Source organism: Dichomitus squalens (assembly GCF_000275845.1).
Source record: "Dichomitus squalens LYAD-421 SS1 unplaced genomic scaffold DICSQscaffold_8, whole genome shotgun sequence".
Taxonomy (NCBI): domain Eukaryota; kingdom Fungi; phylum Basidiomycota; class Agaricomycetes; order Polyporales; family Polyporaceae; genus Dichomitus; species Dichomitus squalens.
Window position 1 is genome coordinate 114,249 of NW_006766890.1, and position 12,831 is coordinate 127,079.

The window sequence follows — 12,831 nt, forward strand, 5'->3', positions numbered from 1 at the left end:
AACGAGGTCCAATCGCAATCTACAGGACGATCGGTCGCAGTCGGCGAAACCTCGGCTGCTCTTTACTCTGTTCATCCAGGGCCAGCTGACTTACTCGGCATTTCCTAAGTAGCCTGCGGACGTCCGACGCATTACCCAAGAATAAATACAGTCAGTAGCCTGCTCTCAGGACGGGCCCTCGCGTATCTTGTTCACGGACGACGCGCTCACACTGACCATCCACGATGGCGACGGCTAGGGATTTGCACGATGGATGGACGTTCACGCAGTTGGGCAAAAGCCAAGTCCTGAAGGAGGGCGAGTGGCTGCCGGTGAAGAGCTTCCCGACGACAGTGCATGTTGAGCTGTTGGGGTATAAGAGGATCCCAGACCCGGTGAGTCCTGCTCTGAGACAATTTACGATTGACGTGCTGAGATTGGTGTGTAGTTCGTCGGGCTCCATGAATGGGACGTGCAATGTGAGACACTCCACGGCATACGAGTAGCCTGAGCGTATTCTAATGGTCTTGCGGACGTGAAGGGATCGGTGAAGTCGAGTGGGCATTCAAGACTACGTTCGATGTGAGCGACGAAGAGGCAGCGGCAGAAAACGTGGATCTCGTCTTTGACGGTCTGGATACCTTTGCGGTCGCCGAGTTGGTGAGTCACAACTGCTGTAGAATCATTATCACCGACGACTCACCTTGGTCAACGTCAGAATGGCCATAAAATATTGGAGTCAGTCACAACCTGTATCATGAATCACAGAACCCTTCCGTCTAACTAGACGTAGGACCGAGAACCAGTTCATCGGACATCGGGTTCCTGCCAAGCAATATCTCAAGGCTGGCGAGAACACCCTGCTCCTGACGTTTGCAAGTGCATTCCGCAAGGTAACGTGCATATACCGCGGCGCCGATAATTAGAGTGCTCACTCGGCAGAGTAGGGCCGAGAGCTCGAGCAGGAACACGGAAAGCTGAACCTCTGGAACGGAGATTCGAGTCGTCTGCACGTACGCAAGGCGGGATACAAGTACGCATCCTTTATAGTTTTATGGCGATGACGCTGACATCATTGTTCGCAGCTATGGCTGGGACTGGGGTTAGTCCACCCAACGCGACGGCTTTTCTTCTCGTCTAGTCTGACCTCGGCTCTCTGCAGGTCCGGTGCTCATGACTGTTGGCCCCTGGAAGCCCATCAGACTCGAGACCTACACTACACGCATTGCGGACCTTGACGTTCGCCCCAGAGTGAATGAGCAGCTTGGCGCAACTGTCGATATCGCGTTCGAGCTCTCGACTAATGACCACAGCATCGCGAGTGTCTCTGTGAACGATCCCGATGGCAAGCTGGTGATTGGACAGAACGCCATTGCCATCCAAAGTCAGCGTGCCGAGGCGCACTTTAAACTTTCTGCCGGTACCTTCGAGCTTTGGTACCCAGTGGGATATGGCAAGCAGCCTATATACACGGTTGATCTCAAAATCACCGACAAGGTTTGTACAGCAAAAACCCGACGTACTTGTGCAATCCTGAAAGCAATTTTCTGCCATTAGGACGGACATTTGCTGGACTCGAAATCTCAGAAATTCGCCTTCCGTCGAGCTGTCGTCGTACAGGACGAGCTGGAGGGCCAGGAAGGACGGTCATTCCTGTTCGAGATAAACAAAATCAGGATCTTCTGCGGGGGTGTGTACTCAATCTACCTCCTGTCCGTTGCATAACTCGCTCATATTGGCTGCATAGGTTCGAACTGGATCCCCGCGGATTCCTTCTTGACCAGGTATGGACAAACACGAAAGCGTTCGCTCCTCTACTGACAACCATGTGATCGCGCGTTAATGTAAAGGTTGACTGCTGAGAAGTATCGGCAATGGCTGCAACTCCTCGTGGACGGAAACCAGAACATGGTCCGGGTCTGGGGTGGTGGTATCTATGAGCCGGACGCCTTCTACGATATTTGCGATGGTCCGTCATGTGTGCATGGGCATGGGCAGAAGAGATGTACTGAATACTCTCCCAGAGCTCGGGATCCTTGTGTGGCAGGACTTCATGTTCGGCTGTGGGCAGGTAAATCGACAACGTTCCCTCGTGGCTTTCGTCGTGTGCTCAACTCGCACAGTACCCTGCATATGATTCGTTCACCAAGTCGGTAGAAGTAGAGGCCGAACAGAACGTGAAGAGACTCAGGCACCACCCTTCGATCGTGATCTTCAGTGAGTGGGACGTCTCGAGATGATCAGTAAACTGCTCACCATCGTCTGATATTCTCCAGCTGGCAACAACGAAGGTGTGCTTGTTCTATTCGGTGACATAGAAGCTAGGCGTAACATTGATCGATGGCCCATTTAGATTATCAAATCGCGGAGTCTCTCAAGCTGGAGCTCGATTATTCCGATGAGAAATCCGACTTCCGGAACACCAATTTCCCTGCACGCTACATCTACGAAAGGCTCCTGCCGTCAGTCGTTGAGCGGCTGAGTGACATCCACTACCACCGCAGTTCTCCGTACAGTGGCTTCGGAAAGGCCACGACCGACAAAAACTACGGCGATTTGCATCAATGTGAGCATGCATGGCTACGCGCATATAAACGTGACATTGAGCAATGTCATAGGGAACGTCTGGCACGGATCTCAAGAGCCGTGGCACAATTGGGACATCCTTGCGGGACGCTTTGTTTCGGAATTTGGCATGTGAGCGCGCGGTAGTTTCGAACGGGTTCTCATCCTGACCACATCGGATGCTTTCAGGCAGGGTTACCCGAACATTCGCACCGTTGATTACTGGCTGGGCGGTGACAAGGCGGAACGCTACCCTCAATCAAGGCATGCGCTTCTGGAGCAGGTGATTCCAGAAGTTACGTACTGACATCGAGAACGTCCAGGACAAATTGTAATCACAACAAGGCCGATGGCTTCGAGCGCAGGATTGAGGTACGCCGACCATTCTTCCGTGAGAGATGGACTGTCCACTTGACCTGCCTAACCTCGCTTGTCGTAGCTGTATCTCATGGAGAACTTCAAACATGCTTTCGACATCGAGAGGTCAGTTGTCCGAGTCTGATGTCTGATTGGCGGCCTTCTGACAGGGCAAGGGTACAACTGTAGTTACGTGTACTACACCCAGATCATGCAGGCCGAGACCTTGGCTTCCGCGTATCGCCTGTGGCGTCGCAACTGGAAGGGCAAAGGCAAAGAATACACCGCAGGCGCGCTTGTATGGCAGGTGAGCGACGCTTCTCCCGAGGAATCGTCTCGCAAGACAGGCATGATCACAAGTACAAACGCTGACGACCACACTCTTCCCCACCTGGTCTCGGGGAACCATGACAGATCAACGACTGCTGGCCGGTGACTTCGTGGGCCATCGTGGACTACTTCCTCCGCCCCAAGCCTGCGTACTTCGCCATCAAGCGCGAGCTGCGGCCATACACGGTCGGCATGACGCGCAAGGAGCACAAGAAGTTCGCAGACGACCTCTCCGCGGCCTTCTTCACCATCGACACCGTCCTGGAAATCTGGGGCACGAACTCGACCCTCGACGCGAAGAAGGCGACGCTGGAAGTCACCGCGTTCGACCTCGATTTCCCGGACTGGCGCGAGCGCTTCACGCAGGACGTCGACCTCGCCCCCAACGCGGCGACAGAGCTCTGGAAGGGCACCCTCCCAGGGCAGCCCACGCGCACGAAGGCGAGCGAAGTGCCCAAAACGATCATCGTCTCCGCGCGCTTGCTCGACGCGGACGGAAGCGTTCTCGGACGATACTCCAATTGGTGCGTTCGCGTCCCCCACCGCGTTCTGCGGCGCTACGTACGGTCTCCCCGAAAGCAAATTTACTGACTGACTCCTTCCCGCCTGGCCTCTCCGCCTGACGTGCCCTTCTTCGCTGTCATATGATGCGTCACTCGATTATGGCAAACCACGGCTCCCGCTGCACTGCGCCCCGTCCGTCTCACGCCCTGTCTCCCAGGCCTGAGCCGTTCAAGTACATCCACTTCCCGCCCCGCGAGGAGCTCGACCTGCGCATCGCGGTCGGCGCGGACGGTGCGAGCGTGACGCTGTCGACCAAGCGGCCGATCAAGGGCATCATCCTCGACGTCGCCGGCGACGCGGACGCGGAGTGGGCGGACCAGGCGATCGACCTCGTGCCCGGCGATCCGCAGACCGTCGCCGTCAAGGGCCTCGGGGGGCGCGCCGTCCAGGCGCGTTTCCTCGGGGATGGCACCGCGTGAGGAGGCGCGGGGCGCTTGTGGGGGCGTATGACGGGACGGCGCTTGTGTGTGTGTGTGTGTCGGGGCGGGTGGAATTGGGATGGGAATTGCTGTATGGGGTCTGTGTGGATGATGATCCGGGACGTTGGGCGTGCTGGAGCGATGGGTACATGGGCGTGTAAGGTTGATTCAGGCGTAGAGGCAGGGCCCACCCAACGTTTGGTTGAGCCGAAGCCAGACTAGTAATGGAGGCAACGAATGGAGACGTTAACGCGCCGTTGGTGAAGAAACGTGGAATGCATGATAGAGGTCCCGGGAGAGGCTGCGAGAATGATATTCAATGTGCAATTACCGGACAGGATACGACCCCGCGCCACGCTCGAGCGAGCCTCAAACAAGAATCTAACCGTGACAGATCGGAGTCAGCGCAAATGATACGACTCACGACTACCATACAAGTGGCGTAGCTCTACATTGCATGCACTTTAGTAGCAGGCAGCCGCCAGAACGCAAGAGGTCACCAAATGCGCGCGCGCTTGTCAGAGCCACGGTCAATGCATACGTGACCACGGTCCCACTGCGGAGCCTGACAATCCGCAGTACTTGGACATGTTCGATCGGCCCACCCGTCCGGGCTCGTACGCGCGCAGACTGACGCGCACCGGGGCGACTGGCCGTGTCAGCAAGCGCGAGCGAGCGTCGAAACACGCACCGTATCACTCACTATACATGCAAACATCGTCACAACGCGTGAAGGGTCGACATCATGGCAGTGCTCGGCGGAAACGCTTGATTGAGGCGGGCCTGCTCTGTAGTGCCTCGCGGGTGCGTTTGTGACGCCGAGTGGTTTGGTGAGCTTCAGGGGTGCAGCCGGAAAAGATGACGCGAAGGTAAGCTATAAGTATTTGTGGGAATTACGAACCGCAGGGAAGAGCTGTACATAGCGTATATGCGATGCATCCCCGGGAAGGGGCCTAGAGTAGACAGACAACAGCGACACGGGATCATACAAACTGCACATACTAACAGAGGAGCTGACGACCGATGGGGATGGGGACCATGATTGAGGGTTGGGACGCGATGGGAAAGGGGTGGCGGAGGGGGAGGCGAGAGCAGGGGCGAGAGCGAGGCCCGAACGAGGCCGATGGGAGACGGGAAAATGTCAATCAGAGTCCGGATATACAAGAAGGAATACTGCTGCCCAAGATAGCGATGTGTCAGCCTTAGTCGTGAGGGGACGGAACTTAGAGCGCGGCACCGGGCGAACGGAAGGCGCAAGAAGCGGAGCCTAGCTTGGCGGGCGAAATGTGAAGCGGTAGGGAAGGAATGGATGGTCGAAAGGGGACAGTCCGCCATATGTGGGAAGGACGGGGGATGCAACGGTAGTAAGGTGAAACCCGAGATACGGACCATTATGAGAGTGTATGCAAGAGATGCGCTCTATGAGGATGCGAGTCCGAGGATGGCGGTTTCGAGAGCGAGGTGCTTCACATGATGTGGCATCTGCTAGTTTCGGGCTCCGCCTTGTTATTTGGCTGCCGTTTCTCGATTTCGGCGAGGCAAAGCTCAAACACCTTGGCTGCAAGGGAGGATTGTGAGAACTCAGCTGAAGCCGCGCGCATCGGAGCGCAACGCACGCGGTCGGGAAGGCAGCGCATGAAAGGCACACGTACCGACGTTGATATTCTCCTTCGCACTGGTTTCTATATGCGCAGCGGCAAGATCCTCGGCGAGTTTCTCGCCCTCTTTCTTCTGCACCTGTCTAGATGGTCTGTGAGGAAAGGTAGGGGTGTGGGCGACGAGGTCGAGTGCGGCCAACAGACAAAGCCACCAGGGAGAAAAGAAGATTGCGAAACAGGGGAGGGGGGGAAACAGCTGCGACACTTACCTGTTGTTCTGCAAGTCGATTTTGGATCCTACGATTACACATGGGATAGAGTTCTTGCCACAGAAGTTGATGATCTTGTCGTAGACGACTTGGATCATGTCGAACGACTTGTGATTTGTTACAGAGTACACGAGGACATAGCCGTGGATGCCGATGGCATGTTTGGAGTTGAGGATCGTGTACTCGTCCTGCGCGGGTGGAATGGCATGAGTGCTGAGGAGGCGGTCGGAAGAGGGCGGGGAAGGAGACGTACCTGACCGGCAGTGTCGATGATGTCACAGTTGTAGTCGACCCCCTTGTAGTTGATGGTCTTGGTGAAGACACCCTCGATGGTGGGGTAGTAGGACTCGACGAAGTGGTTCTCAATGAACTGGATGACGAGAGAAGACTTGCCTGAGGGGTGGCGGGCACGAGAGGGATGAAGAGATGCGAGGGATGAGCGGGACGGGGGGTCGCGTTGACAGGGGAGGACTCACCGACTGAGCGAGAGCCGAGGACGGCGATCTTTCGTTGTGTGAGAAGTTCGCCGGTCATGATGGGGGAGCGGTGGCGGAGGGCGGGGAGAGGAGGGGGGAGTGATTTAAAGAAAGCGAGGGCAGGGAGGGAGCGAATACTCTTAACCGAAGGGCGCGCCGGAAATAGGCGAGGGCTTTATTCATATTATTGGCAGGGGCAAGCCATGGTTGCCACTCGACCATGATCTCTCCTCCGTCTCCGTTCTCCCCCACCATCCAGCCCTCTCCCTCCTATTTCCTCGACGCTCTTGCCTCCCTTTCAACAAACTCGCACGTCGCGTTCCGGCTATTGCTTGGCCCCCCACCGCCCCGGAGCCGTGCCCAAAGCGAGGGCGAGAGGCCTGTGCCATTCGCCTCCTCTGGCCACTGCTTTGCCTCCTGCACCTGCGCTTCGGCCTCTCCTCGCCCACACGTCCCGGCCCCTTGACTCCTTCCTCCTGTCACTCGCCTCAATCCCGGCTCCGTTGTCCGCCAGCGCTCGCTTTTATGCTTTACGTTTCCGTACGTCTTCCCTCTGTTCACCTGGGTGGTCCGGTGATGTTGTGATGTCCATTCCTCCTTCTGTTTAACGCCCTTTGCCTCTCGCTCCGCGCTCACCACAAGCTGGGCATTGCACACGACACAACTACACGTACCGCCGCCCCGATGCTCGGTCTAGAACACTCACCTCCTACTGACCATGCCCATGTTCGTTGCTTGAATTCGCTGTCCAATCTACGCACCATCGATCGCATCCTCTTCCCCATATGTCCGCTTACCATCACGCTTGTCCGGTTCCTCTTTCCTGAATCCGCCTTCAAGTTCCCATTATGTCCGCTGCCACCTGTGCTTTACGAGCTCGATACACCCGCTATACCCCTTGTAGTACACCAATACCCAGCATCGTCTTCCATCCGAACTTCCCTGCGGCGTCCACAAAGCCAACACCCGCCACCATCCAGTCTTACCTCAGTTAGTAGGCTCGACCCCTTCCCGGCCCCGTCTCTGCCTGCCTCGATGCCGGACACCATAATCATGGGATGGAGTCCGCAATGTTCCTCTTCCATCATCTGGAAAGCCCCCGTACGCCGGGGCCCCGCATCAACCAGTTGCATCTCCCCCAAATTGCAATGATCTGCATCCATCAGCCGCCAATCTTCGACCGTGCAAGCAACGTATGTGTACCTATGTACTGCGCGCGCTCGTATACCCGCTCCATGGCAACTTTGCGACCACTACGAACCTAAGTACACAGTGGTACGTATGGCCATCACGGATGTGCCCTGGTCGCGGCGGGTGAATCAACTCAAGTCCTGGCGACAATGACATATGTCTGACGAGATGGAGGCGTGTCTCGTGTGCATATGCGTCTCCGCGAGATCCTACTGTGCAGGCCTACTTGTTCAAAGCTTCACCCTGGAAACAGGTCCCGTATGCGCTCCTCGCACGCGCCATCAGGTCGGTTCTTCCAACCATCTTCTTCAATATGTGCGATCGTGTCTCAAGTTCTCGCATTGGGCATGGCTACAGCTCAGTAAGCTGAGGGCGATCGGACACCCTCCTAAAGGCGGAGCGTGCTCTTTGGTTCTTCCTCCGGTTTTCCCGCGTTCTTACCACCTCTAAGCACACGGCTACTGCAACTCCTGCTCCCTCGGCGTCAGAAGACACCTGTGTAGCTAGCAAATTTCGTAGGCCCATGGAGAACCCCTTCGCTGAGTCTCCCGGGTGCATCGAAACTCGAGATCAGGCGCGATATTCTCGATCGTCGGCCGCGCTCTCCCCGACGGGCCCATCCATTCCGCGCCTGTTGGTCAACTGGCCGTCCGCCATTGGCAGCAACCCCCAAGCCTGAGAGAGATCAGAGAGATCGACGCAACGAGACCGAGGACCGGTCCGACTCGCCTCGCGAGCCAGGAACGGGGGTGGGTGTCCTGGTCGCCCACAAACGATATGTATTGATGTCTTGAGGGGCTTGGCGCGTCCTGCGCCGCCCATAGAGCTTCGTGCGCGTCATGCCTCGACCGTGCGTGCGATGATGGCCATTAGCAGATATATGTACTTGCATAGACGGCGGTTTGGTAACGAATGACGGTCACTCTGTGGGCGCGAAGAACCACCCAGGCGTCGACGATCCGGTGCGGACCAAGCGGTGGTGGGCGTAGACAGGCTGTATGCAATCGCTATGACGCTGCAAAGCTGGAGATGCCTCGGAATCAGCAGGAATTGCAACACGCGCGCGGAGGCAAAGCGCAGGTGGATCCCCAAGACTCCCGACGGCTCGAAGAAGCTTTGCTTGCCAGAACACACGAGTCCAAACGTTGTTGCGCTCGAGCCGTCTGCCCACGCTTTCCCAGGCACCCGAATTGCGGCTCCGTAAGTACCGCTACAATTGCGAAGCATCCCCGAACAGTTGGAGGCCCCGCCCGCTGAGGCCGCGCGGTTCGTACCTTGCCTTGCGCGGTTCCCAGACCCAAATCGGTACCGTGTCGGATACGTTGGGATGCGAGTCATGCGACTGTGTGGCCTGAAGAGGAGGCCCCGGTGCACGGGTAGCCTCTAAATTCTATAGCTAATTGTCGGGCATCTCCGCGCCCCTTGAAGCTTGAAGGGTGCACATGCACCGACGATCAGGGCGGGGAGGGCGCGCCTCGGGCCTCCAATGGGCTCTGGAGCAGTCGAGCGCGAGGCACGCGCAGCACGGCGGGCTGCCTGAACCGCACCGTTCGGGCTGCTGGGTTGCTGTATCCTGGAGATGCGCGTGTACTGGGTTGGTCGATTGAGGACGGGGTGGGAGCATGTGCTCCTGACGGCTTGCGGGCGCGAACCTTAGAAGTGATACGGGGGTGGCGTCGTGCTGAGAGCGGATTGTGCACGGTGGCTGATGCCCCACTCTGAGGCCGAGATTGGATAGCTGGATGTGGCTGGCGGATGTCTCTGCATGAGGTTGGTACGCCATCTTGCTACAGTCGACACCCTCTTAACCCATAGCCCTCGGGACAGGCCCAAATATATGGGTTTTGAGGGGTTATGGGCTACCGGAACTTTAGCGCCTTTCAAGCGCCCTGATAAGTCCCAGTTAGCGAGCGCTGAACAGGCGTCTACTGACCCTTCGAGGGAGCGCTATGGGATTTCGAACACACTAAGCTACCCACAATGTGGTTGAAGCATGGATGGATGCTGGGAGGACACAAGGAAGCATGTATCAAGTACTTTGTGGGTTATTGATGAGCGAAATCTCAATGTGACCACTATTACCGTATGGGTTTTGAGCCCTAGAAGGCTATGGGTTATGGGGTACTGGGGACCTATGGGTTATGGGGTCGAATTCCCCCTATCCCGACTTGGGAAAGCCAAAATCCTATGGGTTTTTAGAGTTTATGGGTTACCAGGGGTATGGGTTAGGAGGGTGTCGACTGTATTCCGTAAGCTCTGAGGACCGCATGTGTGCGGAGGCAGTGTGTTGAGGACGTCCGGTCCATCGCTGGTCCGTCTTCTCGTCATTACTGTCGATAATCGCAATACGACTACTGTAGTATCGGACGAGGTGCGATGTCCGCGGAGGCGTTTGAATAGACTCATCTCCGCCCACATATTGACAGCGCGCTTCGCCCGCCACATATGTCATAGATAAGACAAGGAGGGAACGAGGCAGCAAGGTTTGTTTACCGAGGTCGTGTAGGTGGTAGGGCGATGTCGTGCCATCGGCGAGCATATGTCGCCGGAGAAGTGTGGTGAGAGGTTCATACCTTGAAGAGGTGTGTCATAGAAGCAGAGGTAATGTTATTGGTCCCGAAAATGCTCTTCAAACGAGACACTCAGCCATCTGCAGCCCGGGATGAAACGCGAGCTGGAGGTTCTGGTTAGGCAACGTCCGGGCTATGAGCCTCAGAGTTCAAACGTTCGACCTGTACCTTGCTTCCGCCGGCCACTCTAGCTTACAGAGTGTGGCCGAGTGTGGCCAGAGCGTAGTGCTGAATCCAAGGGCGGCATCGTGGCCAAATTTGAGCTCCTCGCTTCATTGACCGTGCTCGACGCTCGCGGAGTAAGGTTCAATAAATCCCTTGAAACGAGACAAGTCAGAAGCCACACACTGTGCCGGAATGGCATCCTGCGCACCCTCACGACACCCTGCCTGCCTCGTTTCCTTGCGCAACAGACGCAGGTGCGGCCTTCCCAGCAGGTGATCCGTGCTTGTCGCTCGATTGCATGCCGGACAGACGCTGTAGGCCCGAGTGCCGCGTTGAGAGCTCTTCTGGATATTTGGCCACAGCGCTATCCTCTCTTTGTACGTCCATATTGGGCTAGGGGAGGTGCTTATGCTGCTGCTGCATGCATGGGCAGGAGCATTCTGGGAGCAGCGACGTGCTGATGGGAGATTGTATGACTTGAGAACGACGTACCTATGACAAGCATAAGCAAGGCCACCTCATCAGGGATAAAATTCAAAACCCGAGGTGTCCCTAGTAACGTCGGGCTACATAGAACGCTTCTAGTCAATGAACACATTCAAAGTCGCTAGGGAGTGGAGAAAGTCTCCCTAGCGTCGGGTCCGGCGCTGCCATTTATGTCACGGTGGCCAGAAAACATCAATACGATATGCACGATATAAGTTGTTTGTATGCAGATCATGCCTCTAGGGGACTCCTGTCGCGACGCTTTCAACTGGTTGGGTGAAACGGCATCAAGTTCTGGCCTGCTCTTGGCTGATACTGTGCCTGCTCGCAGCAGACGCTATGTATAATTACGGGGTAGGCCATGACTGCGTGATTGAACCCGGCGTGCGCAGGTCCGGCGTTCCCATCGCAGCTCCATGCAGTGACGGGATAGCCGGCCAGTGAGCTGTACCTAGGTATGACGTCCAGTTGGCATGTGAAATTTGTTTCGCCCGTAGCTGTAAGTGCGGTATTTCACGGTGTCAAAAGAATGCTCACTCGTCTGTAGCGGCTGTGAGAAAATCTGACCTTGTCATATGAGGGTGCCAGGTCACTTCGGGTCACTGTTCTTGTGAGGAGTCACAAACATTTAAAGTCGACGTCGACCATCCTCTCGCGAGCAAACAAGCGCCGAGGGGGACACGACCACGTGGTGCCATGGCAGAAACGCGTGGCGCGTAGCACGTGATGTTTATTTTGGGGTACGCGCGTGGCAAAGCAACGGTGGCAAGTTCAAGTTCAAGTTCCAACTCGTCAGCCACCAGCCACTCTTCCCTCACTATCACTCCCATATCCTCCCAGCAGCCCTACACTCCCATCCTCTCTACAAGCACCTTCATATCACGCAAACTCTACCACAATGTCTGCCACTTCCAGCCCCACCGAGTCCCCCACTGGCACCCCCATCCAGCCCATGCACAACCCTGCGCAAGCGGCCCACGTTGTCGTCCCACAGGCACCCCTTGGTAACGCCACCAACGGACAGTACAACCAGCTGCCTGGTATGGGCGCAAAGGCATTGCTCGCGAAGAAGTTCGCAAAGACACAGTATGTGCTTCCTCATGGCATCTCGCTTGATGAGCCACGATTGACTTCTCGGCTCAGCAACCCTACCTACGTCTCGCCGACGGACAACATGATGACGCCTTGCAGCCAGAAGCTGAACCAGACCAAGAAGAAGCACTTCACAAAGTAAGTTCCTTGTCGGTCGCTCTCAGTTCCGAAGAGATCGCTGACTGCGCGCTCGAACATCAACTCGAATCTCGCGCAACGAATAGGGGTGTCGCGAAGCCAATGCCTTCTCTCTTCTCTCAGCAGGCAGACGCCAGCTCCGAGTCGGACTCGGAAGAGAGCTCGCCTCAGAACTCCACCGAACCCTCATCAGAGGGCAAGATGGCCGAGGACGAGAACCCGTTCTGAACTCGCCCCCTGGCCGTCGGTTGCTGAGGTGTCATGGAGTTGCTTATCTGGGGGGCTAAGCCTGCCGCAGACTTGATCTTTATTATTCTGTACGACCATATCATGACGTCTCCTTCCCCTATCTGTCTTGTCATCCCGTCCTCTTGTCCCTGTCCTCGTCCTCGTTCCTCGTACTATTGTTTTGTGTTGCTGTGTCCTCGACTCTCGATCTCGACATCCACGGCTCGATTGATAGTGCCAAGCGCATTTGTACTCTCGATACAGGTCTCTACCGGGGCGTGGTCCCTCGACTCATTCATGGGAGAATACATGACCTCTCGCGTTGACGAGCAATCGCCTGCTCTCCATTCCCCCTGCGTACGAGTCCTTTTGTCGGTGCGCTTGTGGCTTCTCCGACCCGGAAG

The 12,831-nt window shown here is 56.4% G+C and overlaps 3 protein-coding genes across 3 annotated transcripts; 2 read left to right on the top strand and 1 right to left on the bottom strand.

Annotated features, from left to right (window-relative positions):
• The first annotated feature begins 85 nt into the window (after window positions 1-85).
• Window positions 86-4,563, top strand: DICSQDRAFT_83411 (glycoside hydrolase family 2 protein). Its single transcript, XM_007364080.1, has 22 exons — window positions 86-374; window positions 428-458; window positions 521-639; window positions 698-717; window positions 773-872; window positions 927-1,012; window positions 1,065-1,081; window positions 1,142-1,476; window positions 1,537-1,669; window positions 1,727-1,763; window positions 1,830-1,948; window positions 2,004-2,050; window positions 2,103-2,196; window positions 2,256-2,270; window positions 2,333-2,545; window positions 2,598-2,676; window positions 2,734-2,844; window positions 2,868-2,916; window positions 2,984-3,027; window positions 3,091-3,208; window positions 3,316-3,755; window positions 3,953-4,563. The coding sequence occupies exons 1-22, from the start codon at window positions 225-227 to the stop codon at window positions 4,212-4,214; spliced, it is 2,619 nt and encodes an 872-aa protein (XP_007364142.1). The 5' UTR covers window positions 86-224; the 3' UTR covers window positions 4,215-4,563.
• Window positions 4,564-5,102: 539 nt separating this feature from the next.
• DICSQDRAFT_135064 (uncharacterized protein) lies at window positions 5,103-6,632 on the bottom strand. Its single transcript, XM_007364081.1, has 5 exons — window positions 6,558-6,632; window positions 6,335-6,474; window positions 6,082-6,269; window positions 5,867-5,955; window positions 5,103-5,772 (listed from the first exon to the last, which is right to left on the bottom strand). Exons 1-5 carry the CDS (start codon window positions 6,613-6,615, stop codon window positions 5,681-5,683), a joined length of 567 nt encoding a protein of 188 aa, XP_007364143.1. The 5' UTR covers window positions 6,616-6,632; the 3' UTR covers window positions 5,103-5,680.
• A 5,033-nt stretch (window positions 6,633-11,665) lies between these two features.
• On the top strand, window positions 11,666-12,747 carry DICSQDRAFT_154059 (uncharacterized protein; the record flags this gene model as incomplete). The annotated part of the gene is made up of 4 exons (XM_007364082.1): window positions 11,666-11,676; window positions 11,885-12,055; window positions 12,113-12,199; window positions 12,286-12,747. 4 exons carry the CDS (start codon window positions 11,666-11,668, stop codon window positions 12,425-12,427), a joined length of 411 nt encoding a protein of 136 aa, XP_007364144.1. The 3' UTR covers window positions 12,428-12,747.
• Window positions 12,748-12,831: the final 84 nt, after the last annotated feature.

What these genes read in the sequence shown, in the direction of transcription:
- DICSQDRAFT_83411 (XM_007364080.1), top strand. Translation starts at nt 225, where the DNA reads ATGGCGACGGCTAGGGATTTGCACGATGGATGGACGTTCACGCAGTTG. An exon ending in CTTCTACGATATTTGCGATG is followed by an intron (nt 1,949 to 2,003) that starts GTCCGTCATGTG and finishes ATACTCTCCCAG; the next exon opens with AGCTCGGGATCCTTGTGTGG. An exon ending in CAGGCGCGCTTGTATGGCAG is followed by an intron (nt 3,209 to 3,315) that starts GTGAGCGACGCT and finishes GAACCATGACAG; the next exon opens with ATCAACGACTGCTGGCCGGT.
- DICSQDRAFT_135064 (XM_007364081.1), bottom strand. Translation starts at nt 6,615, where the DNA reads ATGACCGGCGAACTTCTCACACAACGAAAGATCGCCGTCCTCGGCTCT. An exon ending in CCTCGGCTCTCGCTCAGTCG is followed by an intron (nt 6,475 to 6,557) that starts GTGAGTCCTCCC and finishes GCCACCCCTCAG; the next exon opens with GCAAGTCTTCTCTCGTCATC. An exon ending in GAAGGAGAATATCAACGTCG is followed by an intron (nt 5,773 to 5,866) that starts GTACGTGTGCCT and finishes CCTCCCTTGCAG; the next exon opens with CCAAGGTGTTTGAGCTTTGC.